The 23,672-nt window shown below is 32.6% G+C and overlaps 1 protein-coding gene across 1 annotated transcript in view; it reads right to left on the minus strand.

Moving 5' to 3' along the window:
- Positions 1–234: 234 nt before the first annotated feature.
- Positions 235–23,672, minus strand: part of ASY1 (DNA-binding HORMA family protein) — a 28,810-nt gene continuing 5,372 nt past the window's right edge. The window contains exons 2-22 of the mRNA XM_089443537.1: positions 4,670–4,738; positions 4,338–4,434; positions 4,164–4,232; positions 3,898–3,990; positions 3,611–3,734; positions 3,447–3,516; positions 3,325–3,366; positions 3,088–3,213; positions 2,844–2,993; positions 2,665–2,692; positions 2,540–2,596; positions 2,289–2,413; positions 2,052–2,064; positions 1,830–1,906; positions 1,644–1,748; positions 1,399–1,555; positions 1,129–1,205; positions 969–1,026; positions 674–834; positions 388–561; positions 235–285 (exon numbers count right to left, since the gene is read on the minus strand). Of these exons, the coding sequence (XP_089299663.1) occupies positions 235–285; positions 388–561; positions 674–834; positions 969–1,026; positions 1,129–1,205; positions 1,399–1,555; positions 1,644–1,748; positions 1,830–1,906; positions 2,052–2,064; positions 2,289–2,413; positions 2,540–2,596; positions 2,665–2,692; positions 2,844–2,993; positions 3,088–3,213; positions 3,325–3,366; positions 3,447–3,516; positions 3,611–3,734; positions 3,898–3,990; positions 4,164–4,232; positions 4,338–4,434; positions 4,670–4,738 (1,923 nt within the window). The remainder of the gene's footprint in view (positions 286–387; positions 562–673; positions 835–968; positions 1,027–1,128; positions 1,206–1,398; positions 1,556–1,643; positions 1,749–1,829; positions 1,907–2,051; positions 2,065–2,288; positions 2,414–2,539; positions 2,597–2,664; positions 2,693–2,843; positions 2,994–3,087; positions 3,214–3,324; positions 3,367–3,446; positions 3,517–3,610; positions 3,735–3,897; positions 3,991–4,163; positions 4,233–4,337; positions 4,435–4,669; positions 4,739–23,672) is intronic.

The raw sequence follows: 23,672 nt of genomic DNA on the forward strand, positions 1-23,672 counted from the left end.
ATGCAATCCTACAAAGTAATGAATTTGGGCCGGGACTCTTCCATCTAGGAGTCTGCAGTAGGCCAACGAAGTATACACATCGGAAAATAGAGAACTGCAAGCAGTTTCAAGTAAAAATTTCCTACGAATCCAGAAAGTTGCGCAAATGATAGAATCTGGGCTGCTCGTGACAGAATTTGGCAATATTGCACTCGGTCATCGCAGTGGATCTGGATTTCTCCGAGTTGGCAATCTTTACAGTTGAGACTTGAGACGTTTTGTGTTCTGGTAAATTGGCTCTTTCACCTGCACCAACACATTAACAAAGGCGATTACCATCAATATGTACATTTAAAGATTTTGTGAATAAAAGAACTGCAGAGTAACTTCGCAATCAAAAGTAGAAACCATGCTAGCTTTTCGAGTGCGCCTGTCTTGCGAATTGTTCTCCAGGGAGTCTTGACTGCATCTAATTACATCCGCATTGGGGTAAATGCTTCCCATATTGGCTTCATGATCAGCGATCGAATTAGGCTTTGCTATAGCCGTTCCTGGTACAATGCTTTCTACTGATGCCGCTCGCTGAGCACCGGGCACCATTGATAGGAAATGTAAGTTCAAATGCCTTGATCATCAAATTAGTTACTTTCCGAAGAGATTAAAGGTTATTATGAGCACGATAATTTACATTTACCTTGGCCATGCCTGCTCTTGTTCCTGCTGGTGACGCGGGTTTCTTGAAATTCCCTGGTTTAGAGCATGCTTGGCCGCTATGAAATGAACCGTTTTGATGTCCATGTCTAGTGACATCCGATCCCATTGAATGTAACCGTCCACATGTTGAGGTGTCTTTCTCTGTCCACATAACTATTCTTCTTAAATTTTATGAATGCGATTCTATTTCTGACAAATCTAAATTTGGCATTGATATAATCGTCTGATAATTGAGATAACTATTGACATCATGTACAGAGATATGGACAGCGTACCAACAACGGGAGTTTCTGGATTCATCGGTCTCTCGGAGGCACGATCTCCCTGAATTCCCTCGACGGTAAAGCCAGAGTTATCGTTTAACTTGCTTCCAGTTCTCTCCTGTTTTCTTTTAGTTTTCTCTAATTAATTAAAAATGAATGAAATTTATTTTACCTGTGATTGATTTTCCAACGCTTTTTTTAACTCGAGCAGTTTTCTCCTAGTCATTTCTGATTGAATTACACGTTTACCTGTATTGATTTCGATTTTGAACAACTGTTTTAATGGATCGAATCTCAAGAGAATAGGGGCAGATTCAATCAATATTTATCTTAAAACTGCGTCATCCCATCTACTATTGATAGCACAGCTAACTACTCATCAAACTACCTATGCGCCCTAGGAAGACCTTAGCTTATTAATCTAGCTGAAGCATTATATTACCGAGCCTTCTGTTGCTTGAGCCTCGAGCTTCGATAAACCCATCGCTTGCCATCTTATCCATGAGCTTCCGTACTGTACCTTGGTTTACCTGACCTTTGAATTTGTTTTGGAGCTTTGTAATAGTTACATAGTCCATTGGAAGCGCATGATACAACGCCTGAAAGAGGCGAACGAACTTAAGCTTTCGACTTCAATAAACCTATAAGCATAATATATAGCTTTTGAGAGCTAATAAAAAAACATACCTTCATGTACAACAGGTCCTCGTCAGCGCAGTCGACAGCGTTTTGATCTTTCGCTGCATGGCATGGATGTTGCTCTTCTTTGCTAGTAACGTCAGGGTTATTATCCTGCAAACCCACTATTCATGATGGAAATAATGCCAACCTGATTTAATTGCTGACTTTGCGAATGGATGGGTAAGTCCTTACCTTTCGTCTGTTAATTCTGTATTCATCTCTTCCTATCGCCGTTACTAAACCTTCTTTCTGTAGCGTTTTCAGTATTTCTGAAAACAATACTCGGAAAGCCAGGACGAGGAAGGTTAGCCATTTTCATAATGATAGTTAATTATCTAAAATCCTTGACATTAAAGCTATTTAAGAGATCACTTAAATGCACTTTATATAGATATCTCTGGTCAAGACCAGTACCCTCTGTCGATACCTGCAAAACGCCATCACATTTTGCAGCAATTTAATAGTGAACGTAGAGGAGAAAAGTACTCGTGTATAGTACTTGCTACCGAATTGTTAGAATTTATTTAATAAAATTTCTTTCGAATTTTACTTCAACATGGCCAAAGCTACTACATACATGAAGATCGCCTCAAGCATCGAATATATTTTCTACCAAATCAAGAACTGGATAAGCATCGAACAAGTGCTTACAACTGAAATCTCTGGAAAGTTGGACAAAATATCCGTTAGATCAAGCGTGTCAATATGCCTTGAAAGGATCCATTCCTTCGCGCGGGCCAGATTTTGAGCTTCTTGTTCAGAGTCTTGAGTGTCGTCTAAAAGGATTAGCAAAAACCACAAATGTCAAAGAAGTCTGGAATTTCCAACAATATTACCGTTGAATCTTAGAAATGACACAAATAACTATTCCTAATAATGTACCAAACAGACTGATATCTTACCATCAGATTCTGCCATATGCTGATCTTCGGCGGATGTGTTCTTTAATTTTTCAGTTTCTGTGGAAATAATCAATTAGACCAGTTTACTTTTAGAGAAGATCGCGGAATAAGATCATTTCACTTACCAGTAACGGTATGATCCAATTCCTCTTCCTGTAAATATTAAGTAACGAATGAATGACTATCAATAAGGAGTTACAATTGCATATATAAAAGAAGAATTCATCCAAGATCTTTATCAACATGATGGAGTTAGAATTGCACATTTCGGAAAAAAAATTCATCCAAAATCCCCATTTCGAACCTGTGACTTCTCTTCGGAGCTTTCAGAGTCGGTGCCTGTGGCGGACGAATCATTCTTGTTCTTCTTCTCAAAGCCACTGTCCAGACTAACGTCATCTCCATCTTGAAGGTCGTCGTTCTCGTCTTCACAAGGGTCTAGGACGCTTTTAACCTGCAAATTAGGATTTCTTTAAAATTGAGCTCGAAGCTTAAACGATAATGCAAATAAATATTTGGATATTACCTAGGGACTTCTCCGATCGTACCTTTAAAGCGATCATGAAATATTTGCTGTCGACGTCTCCAACTTTCATTTTCAGAGGAGTCCGGGACCATGGATTACTTTCATCTTCGCTGCAGCATCTGAAAAACGGAGGCTCATAGTCGGCTGGCTGCAAATTACTCACAAAAAGAAAACGAGCTTTGTGATGTCAAATTAAAGTAAAAGAATGACTTAAAAATTAAAAACACGCCCATTGGATCCTGTGGACAAATTGCCTTACCGTGACATCTTCGTAGTAGAAGAGCTTCATGAGTATTGTGCGCTGAAAATATGGTTATTAGGTTAATCTTTAGAACATAATCCTATCCAGCTGAACAGCGATGCTAAATTTACAATCTTTACCTCGTCAGGCATCCGATCAAGAGTCCTCATCAGCTGAACAAGCGTGCGTACCATTTTACAGGCAGAGCTTCTGCAATTACAAACGTGTATTATTCTTTCCATTAGCGAAAGTAAAAAAAGCCGTGAACAGTTGATCCAGTGATTACATCTCGATATTTGTGTACCTCATCTGGTTTGGAGAAAAATCTGCCGAGCTGGATTTGAAGGTCGTTCCTTGCCTTTTATTTCCACTTCGATTCACATTCATAGTAACGTCGCCTGATGAAGAGTTCGTATAGCTGAAAGAAACTGAAGGCGGAGAGAATAACGAATGAAATTCCATAAAATCTGTATTCGAAAGCTTTCAATGTACGACTCTCAAAAGCAAGCATTGTTCAGTCATGAATTTAACCACACATAGAAAGAAAATTTAAAGATATTGCCGCTCAAGAAACTTCTCTCTGAACATTACAGGCGTATTCTTCAATCATAGGACCGTCTTCATTCTCGCAGATGCAGAAAAATAGCGATTTGAGATATTTCTTTTGCAGCGCATCATAGACTCCTGCACCGCACACATAAATGATAATAGTAACAAATATTGGACTTAACACATTGTTCATTTGTGGAAAATCCATGTCAGTTAAATATTATGAACTTTTTACTTCACATGTAAATTGAGCAGTAGTACAATATCCGCTCTGGTACAGCTATGGCTCTGGTACAGCTATTTCTTACCTTTTTCCATCCAGTCTATAAGCCTTCGAGATTCCGCATCCATAGGCATCAATTTCTTGATTTTCATTTCTAAAGAAACAAATACAATCAGCAGCTAATAATTCATAAACAAGGAATAACTACAAAATCATTGAAAGTATCTAGAATCTTTAAACGCAAGCAGACACTCCTTACCAAGAGCCGGAACAGACTTATCATTGAAGTAGTTCTCGGGGAACAGTCCTCTGATGTAGCTTATGTTAAAAATCGCAATACGGAGGAGATTTCTTGTCTGTCCAGCCGAATTCAGAAAATGTCATATTGAAGATTCAGTAGATGTTAAATTCAACTGGTGAACTAACAATTTACATCATTTTTGGCCGACTGTCTTTGGTTCTAAAGTAGAGACATATGACATGAAAGAAGTGCAACATCAAAATGCCTTTATTTGTACCAGAACGTCACCGTTATTTAAGAGACATTTGATTTGGAATTCGAATATTAGAATGTAAAACGTGAATAATTACCAGTAGCAAGGAATCCTGCTCGGAGATTTCCATTTCTTTAACATTTTGAGCCTGAACCGAAGCTACAACCTACACAACCACCGTGCTTAGTCACACATTACATGTAGACACCTGAATGCATCATGAGAGTGGATCCTTACCATTGTTTCAGCGAATCGACGAATTTCCGAAAGGAATGGGAATAAGAGCAAAGCGGGCTAACTGTGAAAATAAAGAGTATTGGAGCCAACTTCGATAGAGATCTCCCCTGGCTTGACGAAAGAAAATAAAGAATGCAAATCGGTCCTTCCCTTGACATATAAAGCGGCAAATGGCGGTACTTTTCGCGGTGCAATTTCGTGCGATGAAAACATGGTTTGAGGGTTTCTGGTAAGATACTTATTTTCGGCTCATAAAATATTTAATATAAAAATGATAAAATATGATATAAAATTCATTTGTAACGGAAAATTTGATAAAGCAATAATAGGTTCAAGCTTTGATGTTTTTACTAAGGTTGGCCCTCAGCCTGGTATATTAATTCGAATGCATTTGGAAAATTTTGTACTTCTTTGAAAGTGCCCGCTAAAATAAACATTACTTTAAAGAAAGGGTCAGCACGAATGTCCTGTCTATTTGGAAAAGCAAAGCATGAAATCTGACCTTCAAAAGGGATCGCATGAATCAAATGTGATACTCCCATTCAATAACTTTTTGAAAGTGGGTGTATATCTCCACGTCCAAATTTCTATGTTTGGAAAACCTACTGCTATACTTGAATGAAAAAGGTTTTGTGTTTTGAAAGCAAGATAGATAAAATGTCTTCTTTTACAGAATTGTAACTTTCGAATATAAAAACAGATTTAATGAACCATTAAAGTTTAATCAGGGTAAAATTAAAGATATTTAGTTTGAGCATTGGAATAAGATGACTAGTTTGTGGGTAAATTAAAGATATTTAGTTTGAGCATTGAAATAAGATGGCTGGCTTGTGGGTAAATTTGAGAATTCCATTACAAAGAAATTAAAAGGGATTTGATTCACCATGACAAAGATCTCGATGATCTGACACCATTTTTTTTTGAGAAAGGTTTAATAAAATAGATTTTGAATATAAAAAATATTAAGTTTTTTTAAGAAAGGTTAATAAAAATTGATGAAGTATCTCATTTTTAATATACCATATCTATTTTAATTACGGATTTATCAAGAGCTTAGAGATCAAATCTCATTATAAATATACCATATCCATCTTAATCACATATTTATCAAAAGCTCAGAGATCAAATCTTATTATATGCAATCTTCTTTTTAGAATGCAAAACTTGAAAAATGATTTACACAAAATATAATCATTTTTAGTGCTTGATAAATACATGATTAAGATAGATTTATAGTGGTTTTTTGTCTCCTTCTATATAGACCATGTATAAATTTTCAATGTTTAAAATCTTATTTTTGAATAATTTATTATTATTATTATTATTATTATTATTTAAAAGTTGAATGAGTTCCACATTTTCCTCTTATTAAGAAGTAACTAAACTAACATTTGCACCAGATGTTGCAAAGGAAACGCGGTAAGGCATAAATTGAGGAACAATCATGACATCGGAATAGACAAATCTAAGATGTAGAGAAATGAAATTCTAAGGCTTTATAAACCAAAGTTGATTTAAGTTGCCTAAGAATATATTTTTTATTAATTATTGAATTAATATTGCATATAAATCTCATAAAATTCTTTGTTATTATAACTTGTAGCATTGTTCCAACCAACAAAACTATCTGCACATTTTGGAAGATCAAATGGCAATAAGTTTTACTTGGATTCCATTCGGTGAACTAATGTTGATGCTTCTACATGGTTCCTGTTCATGTTCATATAAGTGGGCTTCTGGTCATGCTTCTACCTTCCCTTACAGGTAACCATGACATGTTCATATAAGTTGGCTTCTGGTCATGCTTCTACCTTCCCTTATAGGTAGCCATGATATTATTCTTAGTTTTTTTTTTTTTTGTGGGGTTGTCTCTGTTTTTTTTTTTTAATTGCTTTCTGGGGCAGAGCTTTGGCATTTTTTTTAATTGTTGATAGATCAAAGGCTAAGGTAGATAACAAATTTTAATATTCATCAAACTTGGGTGGAAGACATATTTGTCTCTTCATGTAACACTAATCAAATGTAATGGAAAACAATAATGAAAAATAAACAATTGTTTTGCCCCATCGAAAACAATATGGAGAAAGAAAAGAAACATACCATAGAGCAAACCTAACCTGTATGAATGGCATGCTTGTCAAATTTGCTTCATATGAACTCACAATTTGCATTTGAAAATATGATCAAATGTAAGAAATCTGGTGTGTTTTCTAGTAGACTGTGAAAAATGTAAGACATGTACAACCAAGAGTACAACCACTCTTCTTCTTTGTCAATAGTGTTTCACTGTTTAATATCAAGTAATGTTTGGAAAAAATTTTCTTCAAGCACAACTTCAATCATCATATTCAAAGTGATGAGCCATTGCACTCTCAACAAATGTAGCTTGATTTATCATCTTGTGGGATTTTCATATTGGTCAGTCAATTTGTGGTCTGAAGTAATACTAAGATTATATATTTTATGTCCAACAAACAAATTCAAGGGGAAAGCATTTGCAAGTACACTGTTGTTGAGAAAAGTGATCTACCAACATCTAGCCACTACTAATTTAGTATTTCGCTTTAGAGCACAAGGAGTATTTGCATTATGTTATCTTTAAGCGAATTCATTTCAATTGCTTTGCTTATATCTGTGATGCTCTTGTGATTTGACATCTACGCATTAGTTTTAAGTGTGAAATTCTTCAAATAGATACACAAATGCCTTGTCAATGCAAAAAATTGATTCACCATGAAATAGCAGTAATGATTGCATAGATATCCCATACAACACTTCTTCGGATGGGCCAAGCACAACATGCACATTCCCATTTATGTTACCATGTTATTTCTCTTTAACGATGCCAACATTATCAGGGCTTCTCATAGATGACGATGATCCTTTGATCCTTGGTCCTGCCATGCTCATTGTATCTTTCCCTTCTAAACCTCCTCTATTCATATGCTTACTACTGCCACTCTCAACATTAATATCCTTGATGCATATTTTCACAAGGGGCTTCTTCCCATTGTTTCTTGGATAATGATGTAGAATCTCCGAATTAACACCTTGATATCTACAACGAAAAAGGACAATGAAAATTCAGAACAACCTAACAACTTCTATTTGGCCCAAAGAGACACCACACCTTGCAAAATACCATCCATAAATCCACAACACAGGTTCAAATACTATCAATGACCCTGAAATCCATGTCAGCAACATTAATCCCATTCTTTTTTGTAAAAAAGTTAAAATCCAAACCCATTAAAGCCCTTACAAGCAATACAACAACATCAAAACCTCTTTAACGGAAAACTAATCTCAATCCTATTACTAAAATAGAAATCCCATGCCATTAAAGCTCTTATAATCATCATTAGACAAACTTTTGCAGAGGAAATTGTTGCTATCACAAATGAACTCACATCGGCTGGTCTGGTCCTCACAATCACTAACCTGAGGCTTGACAAGGAAAGAGGACACATTGCAATTGAAGTAGAGAAAAGTATTGAAATTTGAAATGGAGAACTTTCTGCTGTTGTCAAGACTAAAGTTTATGCTATGGTTGAAGTTCATCTCCTACACTGCAACTCCAGATAGAAGGATATGAGATAATTATATGTGGATTAGCATAGTTGATGTTCTTCACAAGATATCTCCCTGTGGGTGTCCTTAGTTCAAGTTTGGTGTCATTGGTGCATACAAGCAATGATCTATATTCAAAACTCCCACACCCATCATCAATGCCAAAAGGATACTGGATGGGTAAGCCACCATAGCTTGTCCTACAGAGACTGAATTGAGCAACAACTTTAATAATTAACAAACCTGAAAGAGTTGCAAATATCACAATAGTTTTCGAGAACCTATAATCGAAAAATATCTTGTGCACAAATTGGTATTCTTCATCCATTTTGCAAGCTAAGAAAGAGGGAAAGTATTTTCAGAATACAGAGACTTAGACATGAAAATATTGTTATTACATCCTCTCAGTACTAGACATTTGTGTAAGCATGTTCTAGTTGTTTGAAAAAGGAAAAGGAGTATTCATGTGAATATGGGAGAGAGTAAAATAAACTATTATATTCTTTTTGCTTTTTCTTGTATAGAAGGGGAAAAATTCCATGACTAGCTGCAGGAATCTGAAGCTAGTGGAAGAGAAAGACACAGGATCTGCCACGAACATCTAGAGAACATTAAAATTTGATGATCCCATGTTTTTTTTATGAAGGACCATGGGACAAGCAATGACAAGCATTGATATTCCAAACTGTAGTGCTAACTCAAATCCATCCATCGATGTTGGGATCCATGTTTGAGGATAGTAAGAGCAACAAGAGACCTTAGAAAGAGCTTTTGGGCAATCAGACAAACTTTTGCAGAGGTAATTGTTGCTATCATAAATAGACTCACATCGGCTAGTCTGGTCCTTACAATCACTAGGTTGAGGCTTGGCAAGGGTAGAGGACACATTGCAATTGAAGTAGAGAAAAGTATTGAAATTTGAAATGGAGAACTTGCTGTTGATGTCAAGACTAAAAATTATGCTATGGGGAAGTTCATCTCTTGCACTGCAACTCCACGTAGAAGGATCTGAGATAATTATATGTTGATTAACATAGTTGATGTTCTTCATAAGATATCTCCCTGTGGGTGTCGTTCACTAAAGTTTGGTGTCATTGGTGCACACAAGCAATGATCTATATTCAAAACTCCCACACCCATCATCAATGCCAAAAGGATACTAGATGGGTAAGCCACCACAACTTGTCCTATAGAGATTGGATTGAGTAGAAACTTTAATAATTAACAAACCTACAAGAGCTACAAATATCAAAATAGTTTGTGAGAACCTATAATGAAAAAATCTCTTGTCACACAAATTGGTATTCTTCCTCCATTGTGTAAGCTAAGAAAGAGGGAATGTATTTTTAGAATACAAAGACTTAGACATGAAAATATTTTTATTACATCCTCTCAGCTCGGACATCTGTGTAAGCATGTTCTAGTTATTTGAAAAAGGAAAAAGAGTACTCTTGTGAATAAGGGAGAGACTAAAATAAACTATTCTGTTCTTTTTTCCTTTTCTTGTACTAAAGGGAAAAGAAATGCCATGGCCAGCTGCAGGAATCTGAAGCTAGTGAAAGAGAGAGACACATGATCTGCCACCAACATCTAGAGAACATTAAAATAGACACAAGATATGCCACCAATATTTAGAGAACATTAAAATTTGGTGGTCACATGATTTTTTGTGAAGGACCATGGGATAAGAAATGACAAGCACTGATATTCCAAACTGCAGTGCCAACTCAAATCCATCCATCGATGTTGGGATCCATGTTTGAGGAAAGATCCCAACTTCCCCAAAAATGAACCAACCAAGCCAGGTTATAATAGCAGCTGCAACCACTTGAATGCCACTTTTATCATCATTTTCTTGGAATAAATAAATTGCTTGTCAAGATAATATACTTACGAAGGGAACAAAGAAACTGGAAATATTGTTAAATAATACAAAGCTCTCAAATAAGTTGAAATAAAATACCTTCCTCGAAAGGTTTACCCTCCATTTTCTATTGTACAAATCTTAAAATTAAGACTTGGTCAATGACGAATATAACCCTATGGGAACTCCAGGCAACCATGAATACAATTAAGCAGAGCAAATGATAACCCAGGTGCGAAGTAAACCCATTAAATTCTTCAAGCAATTCGAAGGAAAAAGAGGAACCTGGAAAGAAATTACATGAGTGAGTAGTTGTATGCGACAGGGGTTATGAAAAAAACTGAGACTAGTCATTGATGATTTATGTGAACAAAACAAAGCATACAAAGGCTCTATCAATGAAACCAGGGATCTCTAAAAAAAACATAAACGTATAATCACAAGGAAAAGATAAAGAATACCAAATGTAACCAATTACCTGGCCAAAGAAAGAAAGGCCTTGTGCGTTCTGGTGCTATCCAATACAGAAGGAGAATTGTCACACTAGTGATAGAAAACATGACATTTTATCTATGAAAAGTATGCACGTATAGCCAATTTAGAGAAAGTGCACTTTGAAAAGGAACACTGAAAAAACGAGCATCCCAGGTGAGGAGAAAACCACCATATCAACAGTCAATGAATGATATTGAAATGGAGTTGTAGGTCCGAGAGATTGGGTTGTGGAGATTCATTCCTTGTACATTAAATTTCGCTGCCAGTTTGATACCACTCGTTGGGAAATCTAACTTGGATATGCCAAAATTTATTAATAAATATTTGGTTGTGTGGTTCCATGTTGAGAGTTACATAAATGGAGCAGTTTGGTGTTAAGCATTGCATAAATGGAGAAATCAAATAGGTGCATGATCCACCCCAACCTAACCTTGTTGTGCCTCAGCTATGAGATTGGGGGGAAAGTAATGATATATAAAACAGAGAAATGCTAACAAGGTAGGTGGTTACCTGGTTACCCTAACCACCAAGGGAATTATCCAATGGTGGGCAGTTCTTTAATTGTCTAACAAGTGATCAGATGGCGTAGAAGGGTGCACGTGGCACCAGAGGGATTTCTTTTCAGAGGGGAATGCCTTACAACGTAATTATTTTACCTTTAATTAGTTTTTCTTTTTTGAACATTGAAATATTTTATTGAGGTCAACATTAACACACATACATATATACACACACATTATATATAAGTTGTTTTTTTAATTATTTTTCCTTTTTGGATATAGAAATATTTTATTGAGGTCAACATTAATACATATACATATATACACAAACATTTTAAGTATATGTTAATATTAATTCATATTAAAACATTTTATAGATATATATGAAGTTGATATCAGGTGTTAAAAATCTTACTCACATTTTTTTACTTCTAATTACTTTATATGAAATTATATTAAGTCATACGGACAACTAATTATGGACAACTAATTATATGAACAACTAATTAAATATGCATAGCATATTTTTTTATTATTATAGCCAACATTACTTTTCTTTTTAGAGAATATTTTATTTTATTTAAGAGGGACGCACATAGTTATACATGGCTTTCAGACTGAGCTATAGAGTAAGCCTCTTGGCTCAATAAAATTTAAAAAGACTTTTTAGGAAATAGAATTTTGAGAATTATGAAATGAGTGATTTTGAAAAAAATTGAAAATGAATAATTATATTATTTTTGAAAATATTATTTTAAAAGATAAAAAAAACTTCAATAATATATGTAAGGGAGTTTAAAATATGATTTTAAAAAACTTGATAAAACATTAGGTGTGGCTATTATATATGTAATTTTAAAAAAAGAAAATACTTTAATAGATAATGAGCAAGAAATTATGAAAGAAATAACTTCACTATGAAGAAACACTATTGATGAAAGGAATTACTCGAATTTGAAAACTCATAAGGAAGAAAATTTTTCAAAATCAATTATGGTAGAAGCAAAAAATTATAGGTGACTTAAAAAAAGACATTTTAGAATAATAGTAAAGCATGCTATTACCAAGATGTTTGTAACTTTGAATACATTATTGTAAGCACTATTTTAGAGAAATAGAAAATAAAGTTAAAAACAAAATGTAATAAGTGTAAACACAAGGCTTATTAAGGTCTTACCAAATCAAGACATACAAGAGACACAAGGTTTTACTCAATGAACCTATGACATATTATGTGCATTCATGACATACTAAAAATTACCCCTAATTTAACTACATATTGGAAAATACCTCTAAAAATCACAGACATATTATGTGCATTCATGACATACTAAAAATTACCCCTAATTTAACTACATATTGGAAAATACCTCTAAAAATCACAGTATTTAATCCCCTGCCAATACGAACCCAATACACCTTCCCAATTTAGAAAACCCCTACTTTCAATAGATAGTGTAGGTATCCATTTTTTCATTAACGTTTTTTATACCCCTTTATACTTTTTTATACCTTTTTGTTAACTTTGAGCTCCAGTTTTTATACCTGCCAATATAAAAACCCTTTACGCCCTATATATCCCCCAATATATTATGTCATTTTTTCCTCAACATATATACCCCAATATGAACCCACAGGGTATGGTATTTCTCCCCCAGTGAATCCCCCATGACAAGAGAAGGTCTTGAATCTTTGTTATGAACTTCCCAACCATGAGACAAGTAGTGGGAAGACTTTAATCTATTCTCCATGAAGATGCATTTATTTTCAAGTATGGAATCTTGTAATACTCTTCCCCATGAGGGAACCCTTAATCAATTCAATGCAAAGGTCATGGTAACTCATTAGCTATATTGAAAGGATGAACAATGTGATTAATTTATTTTAAGAATGATCCAAATACTTAGGTTATAGTCATGATCATAACGTTTATTTGAATCTAGGGTGAAATTTATTTGCAATCCTATCCTATAATGGTCTTTTAGTATTGCTAAACTACCTACAAATGTTTATAGCTCTAGTGGAGTCTCCTCAACCTCACAAGTCTTGCTCAACTACCATCTACATTTGTAGCCCCAACAAAGATATCTACATGTCCCTTTTATTAAGATTAAATTAATCTCTCTCTTTAAAGCAACGTCTTTTTACAAGTAGTATGATATCATATCCATTTTGGAATAAGGTTATTAATTAATCATACTTGAGTCACGTACATATCCCATTAACATTTTTAACTTTGAAAGTATGGCTAATTGCCTTTAACATGGTCATTTGAATTGAATGTAACTGACTAGATCCCTTCAATTAGTTGATTCATTAATCAATAACTTGAGCTTTGGAGCCATCAAGGGGGGATTTGTTTGCAATGCTTCATGCATACCACTACTTAAGTTACTTTAATAATCTTTAAAGTTCCTTCTTTTTTTCTTTTTTTTTCCCGCTTTCCCAATCATAATTAGGGAATGCATATGAGGCAATGCATATGAAGGCTAGGACTTACCCAAATGCCTCAAGTGCCTAGGTGCCTTAATCATGAAAGAGAGATTTTATTAATCTAAATGTAGAAAAAAAATCTTGAAGACGAAAAGATGAAAAGATTTGTAAATGAAAAAACAATATGGAAAAAGCCATACAAAATAGACCAGAAAAAGACATTTTACAATAGGAAATAAAAGTAATTTAAAACAAATATTGGAAAAGGCCACTTCAACATTAGGTCATTGAAGAAGGTCAAATTTTCATTCTACATCATGAAATTAATGTGTGCCATGCAATTTATTTTTAATTATAAAAGTATAAATTAATAGTTAGTTTGACAAATCACCACTAAAATCATTCGCTTTGTCTCATTTAATAACTAAAACATAAATTTGAAAATTCTTATTAATCGATATTTTCTTCTTAAACCATTTTTTAAAAGAACTACACATTTCTATTTTGCCTTCTCTCTTTATTTTTCTAGCCTTACTAAAATATCAATCCTATTCCAGATATTAGGGGAATTATTTCCTCTTACTACTTGGGACAACTATAAAGAAGATAATAAAAATATTGAAAGGTAAAATGGCTCATTTTCCATACCGAAGAAAATAAGGTGGTGTGCCCAATTTACTTTAGGAATCACTCAAATTATGCCCTCAATGCATTTGGGAGTGCATTGTGCCAATTTACGGTGGTGATCCATTGCTTTTCTTTATTATTCAAATCAATTTTTTTTATGAATGAATTCAACCACAACGTTTCAGTAATAGTTGGTTTAATAACAAAGAACCATATTTAGTAAATTTTAGTAAAGAAAATGTGAAACGTCGTAAAAAACGAACATAAATGAGATTCCAGTAATTATATGCGCCAGCTACATAAGGAGTGAAGGTTAATATCTCCATTTGAACTCAAAGCGTCTCTCAATGTTAGTAGGTTGTGAGAGTATGGTTGAGTCCTTTAGTTTCTAACACACGTGGTATGTTTGGCATTTTATAACACATGCATATGGACCTCTAAAGAGTGTTGGCTAATATTATCCTACTCTTATAATTTTTTGAGTAGCAGTCTCAACCAAGAAGAATCCAACTATTCCCTTAGGTGAATTTCTTAGAACTTTTGGAACATTTTTTTTTCCGTGGGCATATTAGCAAATAAAATATCATAATTATTCTTGAAATGATATCATTAATGAGGTGGTATTGGGAAACAAAGACTTTAGAGTTTTTCTTTTCTTTACATCTAAATAGTTAGGATGACCTATGTTGTAGATAATGTTTTGAAGAGTTGATAATATCATAAGTTAGTGTTTAATAGGGGATAAAGGACATCATTTGCATATTTTTTTTAGCTTGTTTTAATAGTTTCCACTTGACTTAATGTTTTGGGGCTAAATTTTATTTGTATTGGGTTAACTTTTCTTGTTTCTTTCCTAAAAAATGATTCAGCAATTTCCATTTTATTCAACTAAATTTTATGACCTAAAAAATATTTTACTCTAAAAATAACAAATGGTTTGAAGTATTTTATAGCCTTAATCACATGGTATGTTTTATTTTCAGTTGTTGGGTAGTTCAATTAAGCACTATGTAAACCTATGGTCATAAAGGAAATTGGAAACTCACTCTCATCATTTTCCTCATCATTTTCCTTTCAAGTAAGCACAATAAGTAAGGAGTGATAAAACACAAATATGCAAAAGAAGAAATATTTTCTAAAATCAAGGTCCTTTAATGTTGGTGTAACAGTAATTAAAACAATATTTTTTTTTGGAAACAAATTTTTCAGTTTAGGTGCATTTGAAAATTTCATCCATTTTTATCATTTTTATTTAAGCATTTAATGATTTCAACAAAATGTGAAACAAATCCTCTTAAGAAATTTATTTTTCCAAAGAGAGATTGCATAGCTTTCTTATTGTGAATATAGGTAATGGATTTGGTTTTATTAGGATCGGCTAATACACTATCTTAATTAAAACAATATTTTTTTTTGGAAACAAATTTTTCAGTTTAGGTGCATTTGAAAATTTCATCCATTTTTATCATTTTTATTTAAGGATTTAATGATTTCAACAAAATGTGAAACAAATCCTCTTAAGAAATTTATTTTTCCAAAGAGAGATTGCATAGCTTTCTTATTGTGAATATAATTATTGGATTTGGTTTTATTAGGATCGGCTAATACACTATCTTAAAAAATGACATAACCGAACAATTTACCTTTAATAATACTAAAGATGTTTTTCTAGAGATTCAACAAAATTCAATATTTTTTCTTTTTCAAAATTAATTTGTAAATTTTGAAAGTGGTTAGGCCATGTATTTGAATATATAGTGATTTCATCCAAATAGACAACTACACTTGGATTTTATGGGACCTCTATATGAAACAAACTTTGCTTACTAAAAGGTAGCACCACTATTTATTGGCATGAAAGACATTTTTTTATAATCATAAGTTCTTCACTTGAATCTAAAATTTGTTTCCAATATATCATGATTTGCAACTAGAACTTAATTATATCCTAGAATCCATCTAAACAAAATAACATTTTATAGCCACCCTTTATTGGCTTGAAATACATTCTTTTATAATCATAAGTTCCTCACTTCAATTTAAAATTTGTTTCTAATATGTCATGATTTGAAACTAGAACTTAATTATATCCCAAAAACCTATCCAACAAAAATAACATTTTATATATTGTACCTAGTTGTACTATCTATTCGACAATAGATTAATTATCATTTTCAATAAGTGAAATTTAAAATTAATGTTTTTCTTTAAAAAAATCGGTACTTTTTACTTCTTTCCATTCTTTATTTTTATTTTTTTTGAAAGTGGGCAGAGCATCTCATTGAATATGCAATAATGTCATCTAAATAAATAACTACACTACAATGTTATAATACCTCTAAATGCAACAAACATTGCTCACTAAAAGGTAGCACCACTATTTATTGATATGGAAGACATTCTTTTATAAGCCTAAGTTTCCCATTTCAATGTAAAATATATTTCCAATCTATCACGGTCTACGTAATTAGCTATAATATCTAGCTCATAGTGTAAGCAAGACAATTATCTTTTCTATAAGTGCAATTCAAATTTATGAAATTAACACATAGTTTGATTCCTCCATGCTTCTTCTAAATTTGTAACAATTTTTCTACCCATGAAGAATGGTGTTTAGGAAAAACAATTTTTTTATACAACGATTTGTTTATCTTTTTCTATGGTTCCAATATTAAATAAATTTGTTGGAATATTAAATATTTTTTCTAGCTTTTTTGTTGAATAGTTTAATATCTCTCTTCGATGATATGCCATGTTGAATTATGTTTATGCCATATGTCTAAACGAATACATTTCAGTAAAATATCCTTATATTATTTAAATAGTTTATATTTGATTACACATTCCAATAAATATATTTATATTAATTGAATAGTTTATATATGATCACATTTAAGTTTTTGTATAGTATGATCTAATGTCTACATTTTCATATTATTTTTAATATCAAGATTTGTAACCTCATATTTCGTTGAAATAATTTTTGTCTTAACATTGACAATTTTATTTAATTTATCTTGTAAATCTAGATGAATACATCATTATATTGTTTAAACATCTTCATATATGCCTACCTTTTAGTTTCCTTACAACATGATCCAATGTTGACATTTTTTAGTACCAATATTTATAACCTTGTATTTCATTGGTTTTTTAATATGTCTTGTAAGTCAAACAACTTTTCTAATGTCACAATATTTTTGAGATCTTATTTAATTTCACATTATTTATCTTTTCTTTACAATTTCATAATATTTTCAAATGGTCATCATCATTGATTACAACATATTAAAAATTATCCTCATTATTCATAAAATGGATTAGTTGTGTATTTGTTAGTTGGGTATCATCATAAGGGACCTTCTAGTTTTTTACATTGTCTGACAATAAAAAATTAAAAATTGATTTAATAAGAAATTAAATTAACAATAATGTTATTGAAAAAAGCTAAATAATAAGTAATATTAGGTAATAAATCAATATCCACATTAGATTCATCATTAAAATCTTAAAATATCTCTTATTGATGTCTTTTCAAGTGAATTGAGTGATAGTAAATGAAATTTTTACCTATCTCACGATCATTATTAAGTTATCAATATCATTATTGAATTATCAAAAAAATTAATACATATTACATTTAAATTAAAATAACTCAATATCATTATTGAATTATAAAAAAATTTAATACATATTACATCTAAATTAAAAATTTGTTTTATTCTTTATACCAAAATTTCATATTCAACAATAATGTTATTCTTGTATTCAAATTTAAATCTATTAGAAATTTAAAATTTGTTTTATTCTTTATACCAAAATTTCATATTCAACAATGATGCTATTCGTGTATTCAAATTTAAATCTATTAAAAATTAGAGTTCGTGTTTCTTTTGAATGAATCAATATACAACCTACTCTTACACCTTATTAGGACTCAGTGCCATCAATAAACCAAAAAAAATGTTGGGTTCTAAATTATAGCTCCTAACATTACCTTATTCTACTATGTTACAGTAAAAAGCATCCATTTAAGTGGAATAAAGGAATTGTACTATTAATTGGAATTTGGATTAAAAATGAAATTTTTAATATGTACTTTCCTAAACCAGATTCCAAAAAATGATTTCCAAGAACAGAAAACGTGATCATTTCATCCTTTCTCTCAAGTTCAATCATTATACACTTCATATGTTTTTGAGTGGTTCAAATTTTATTTAGCTATCCATTCCATCATAACCATATATGAGATCATTTAATGGTCAAATATCTTTGTAACTTTTGTGACCAATCCCTAATTAACAAAAGACCATTACTAATATATACTCCATTTTAGTAACAATTAATTATTTATTCAATGCTTTGAAGAGACATTAGTGGTTGTAGCTTTCTTGGTAGCTATAAATAATATGGAGTAAAATGGAGGAGTCGTTGAAGAGGTGCTTCCTTACATTGGATATGTTTTTTTGGTCGACATGTGTTCATTCTATTACTTTTTTTCCTTATCGTTTAATTCTTGCAATACATTCTAAAATACCATGATAGATTCTTTCCAATGAACTTCTTTATCCATTTTTTTTTTTTTACAATATCATAGTATATTCTTTCTATTGAACTTTTTTAATCATTTATTCTTTCTTAGTCTCTTTGGTGGGAAATTTGGACAAATATCTTTTGAATGGTTGATTTTATTAGCTATCCATTTAAACTATTCCTAGATAGTTTTTAGTTTAGGTTTTTTCTATTCCTAGATAGTTTTTTAGTTTAGGTTTTTTCTAAATGTTTAAGTGGCATTTATTGTATTATGGTATTTTTGAAGAAAAATCTAAAATATTTTTATGTAGAAATTGCTTTTCTAATGTTTTTTTGTGTTTTGGAATCAATAATTTCATTTAGAAGTTTCTTCACAATTCTTTCCTTACTTTCCATATAAGTGGCATCTTTGTTTATAAATTTCAGATTATGCCAATGATTTTTTGCATTAGATGTGTTATTTTATCTTCAAAACCAAAGCTTCTTTTTAAGGTTAATATTTCTTCTCTTACTTTCTTAATTCTTTGAATGCTTATGGGAAAAAAGTTTTACCATCTCTTTTTACAAAAATTGTGATGGGAACAATAAATTAATGTTATAAAATTGTACATGTAGATCTTGTACATGTTTAGATTTGGTTGGTAATTTATTCAATATGGCGGTGAATATTTGATTAAATCCAATTTTTATCTTTATTTTTTTCTATACCATTCTAATTCTACAATTATTGGAGTTCATTTATCTTTGTGTTGTACAATTATTAGAAAACAAGCATTAATTTTTAAAAATATTTTTTCCGAATCCATCACATAATTAAATAAATTGTCGATATATTTCGAATCAGCCAATGTAATTCATCATCAAAATGATTTAGATGGAGAGACATGATGATATAAAAAGAGGAGGAAAAAAATAAAATAAAATAAAACTAGCCATTAAAAAGTAATCACAAGAAAATAATAATAATACTATCATTAAAAAATAATGAATAAGAAAATACATGAAATAATTTGGTTAATAAGAAAATTAAGAACTAAAAATATAAATGATAATTTATTCTAAATAATAAATAAATAAAAAATAAAAATAATAAAAACTCATAATCCAATAAAATAATAAAAACTCATAATTCTAATTGTGTAAATAATAATAACAAAAAATTACAAAATAAATAAATTAAGAATTTAAATAATTAATTATTAAAAATAAATAATTAAGTAATAGAAGTATAGAAATAATAAATAAATAACTATATAACAAGAATTAGGGATCAAAGATATAAAAAAAGAAAAATTAATAATAATAATATATTTTATTATAAATAAAATAAAATAAAACTATAAAGAATTATGGGATATATATATATAAAAGAGGATCAATAATCAAATTATGAATTAAATAGATATATAATTATATATATAAAAAGGGGAAAAGGGGGTTAGTGGGTCAGAAATAAATAAAATGATTTTAAATAAATAATAAAAAAGAAAAAGAGGAAGGAAGGAAATAAAGAAAATTAATTTCCCATAATAAATAAACCTAAAAAGAGGATAAATAAAGGGGTTAAATAACCAAGGTGATAAGAGATAATGCAATATAGAACAAGAATAAATCAAGAATAAAAAGAAAAAAGGGGAGACAATAAGGGAAAAAAGAGGAAAACTAAAGAACGAGGGAGATAAATTATGAAGAATACCTCAAGGAGAGAGCAGAGATCCAATTTTTATTAATACGCCAGGCGTCGTCCCTGTTAATATTGTTACCCACTCATTTATCTATCTGGATAGCTTCCTTGAACTTTTTGGGATGATAATGAGAAATCTTAGCTTGGAAACATGCATCCTCTATATATATGTGATGCTTAGTATTAGTTGAATGCTCAACAAGAGATGATGATCAAGAGTGATTATGCTTGATGTCCACAACATGCTCCTAGATTATTCACTTGATGGAACGACCAATTTCACCTATGTAAAGCTTCCCATGAGAAAAAGGGATCATGTAAACACCTTTAGAGTTAGAAGGGTGAATCCAGTGTTTAACAGACCTGAGGGAAGACCAAATGGTGGTAAGAAACTTAAAGGTCAAAGAAATATTATTTTTCTTAAGAATCTGAGCCAACTTATTAGTGGTTCCTTGAATAAAAGGAAGATGGACTGTGGCAATGGGATTGCTGAAATCAATTTTTCCAGCTCCTAAAAAAGTGAAGGATTTGGCCACTTTTTTAGTTGTTTGGAATGTAGATTTTTACTTGTAGATTCAACAACTTATGTGACATGTTAAAACACAAGACAAGAATCTACCCTACTCTTCAATGGAAACTAAAATTGATCGATGAAAATAATAAGAAGAAAAAGAAAACTTCCAATCGCACATAATGCAATATTTTTCTGGGGAAAGAAACTGCTAAAAACTTCAACTATCTATATTGCATTAACCAGAAGATCTGGGAAGAAAATACATTGCTTGTTCAACCCGAACAATTCTTGCACAAGTACAATCTATCTACCTGCCGCACAAGCCATCTCAAGCCAACACTTAACCAATTTTGTTGTCTGCCAAGCCCCTACTTCCTTGTGCAATTCCTAAGAGAATTAGCCCATATTTAATTGGGAAATTCTCCACCCATGACTACGTAATCCATCCATAAGCCCTCAATTGATTGCATGTACCATCTGTACAACTCGAAAAATTATACAACTGATAGTACACTATCCTTGAACTCTAATCTCAATTGGGTCTTCCTTTGAACTGACATGCATGAGTTTTTTATGAGTGAATCTTTAGTTAACTGGTGTGGCAATAAAGATGCATTGGTTCATGTCCCCACTAATATACCTCCTACTAGTTCCTCCAACAATTAGAACTAGTTTAACTGACCATAACTCAGTTAGACTGAATTAATTAATTACAAGTTAAAAGAACTCAACCTGGGCCCCTAAAATTTAGCGATCACTCTACATGACTCTAGATAGGCTTCCAACTCGAATTTCCTAAGCCAAATAAGTCAAATTAACTTAGTTAACTATTACAAGTTGCTATGAGAATAGAATTTCGATTTAATTCCTAATTTAATTCAAGGACAAATTGAATTAGGATTTCTTGTTGTTATTTTTAACACTCCCTTTCAACAAGAAAAGGACTATCTGCTACCCCAATCCTTCCTTTGTGAAACTCAAATTTACATATTGACAAAGCATTTTTCAAAATATCTGTATCCTGCTCCTCTGTGGGAATGTACTCCAACAACATAATTCTCCTCTGTACACAATCTCGAAGATGATGATACCAGATATCAATATTCTTGGACCGATCATGAAAAACTAGATTTTCAGAGAGTTTGATACAACTTTGATTTTCACAGTAAATCATAGTTGGATCCATCTGTTGACCAAAGAAACCAACAAGAATCTTCCTCATCCATTTAGCCTCATAAGTTGCTTGACTAGAAGCCATGTACTTTGCTTTTGCTGAACTGAGTGCAACTGATCTATGTTTTCTGCTGTACGAAGAAACAACTGTTGACCCAATACTGAAGATCCCACTTGATGTGCTCTTCCGGTTGGATGGACCCCCTACCCAATCTGCATCGGTGAAGCCTTGAAGCTTCACTCCCTCTGTTCGTCTGTACCAAATACCTTACTGAGTAGTGCCTCTAAGGTATCTCAACACATGTTTAGTTGCCTCCCAATACAACTTGGTCAGCTTAACCATTGCTTGACTAAGCTGGTTAATGATCCGGATTTAAATAGGAACGCAACAAATTACAGAGATAACCATAAATACTGAGATGCAGCGGAAATAATACTTCATTTCATTACTGTAAAATACTGAAACATGCTTACAAACAGAAATGGAAAGAAACCAGCTAGGGCGATGGTAGCTTATCTCTGAGAAGAGATGTGGCGGCTACATGCCTCTGAACTGTTCCGAACTGTGTTACAATGAGGCTCGAAGGCCTATTTATTGTTGAGAAACAATGGAAAACCCTTCACATCCCAAAACCTAACCCTAGAAGATGAAACGCCAAATTGTGGGCCCCGTTTGGGTAAATTGGTACATCAATTTCCCGGGGTCGTAACTTTGGCATACGATCTTCGTTTGACGCGTACGATAGCTCGTTAGAAAGATCTATCCGAGTACTACCACTTTGGGAGGCAACATGGGTCCATGGACCCATGTTGCCCCAGATTTCCCAAAAAATGTCATTTAGGGCCTCAAAACGGCTCCGGAAGTTCAGGACCCGAAAAAATGCTAAAAATAGTAAACTGTGCTACAATTTAGGAAACTGAAAAAGCTGAAAGAGACAGTTGTGGGGGTCCAAATGGGATAGGTGGGTGGCCACCAACATCCACCTGGATCATTCCTCCCCCCTTAGGAAGCAATGGTCCCCATTGCGTTGAGTTCCTCCATCTGCTGAACTTGTCCTGCAATCTCTAATGTGTCCAGTAATGGTGGGAAGCATGGTCGACGATGGTCCATATTGAACACTTGGTGCAGGCAAAGGAATGGAGGAATGATGTGCTCCAAAGCATTGTTCCCCACAGCCTTGGTACTACTGTAAGGACCATGTCGGAGTGGTCTGAGCTTCTGATGGGTTCTGGTAAGTCGTTCTCTGCAGATGCAACCAGACTTTGTTGCCCACCTGAAACTTGTGTGGTATCTTTGTGGGTGAGGAGAAGTTGTTCCTGTGTTCTGTCATGACCGTATCCCTTTGCTGATGCTGCTGCATGGAGGAACCCTTTGCAGGGGTCATGGAGGTAGCAACGATCTTCCCCTTACTTTGGGAGTGAACCAGACAGATAAATTTCCTGGCCTGTGAGATGAGTTTGCTGCCTTTC

The sequence above is a fragment of the Pinus tabuliformis genome, chromosome 9 (genome assembly GCF_031772625.1).
Source record: "Pinus tabuliformis cultivar Carrire ecotype Pingquan chromosome 9, CPIR1, whole genome shotgun sequence".
Classification (NCBI taxonomy): domain Eukaryota; kingdom Viridiplantae; phylum Streptophyta; class Pinopsida; order Pinales; family Pinaceae; genus Pinus; species Pinus tabuliformis.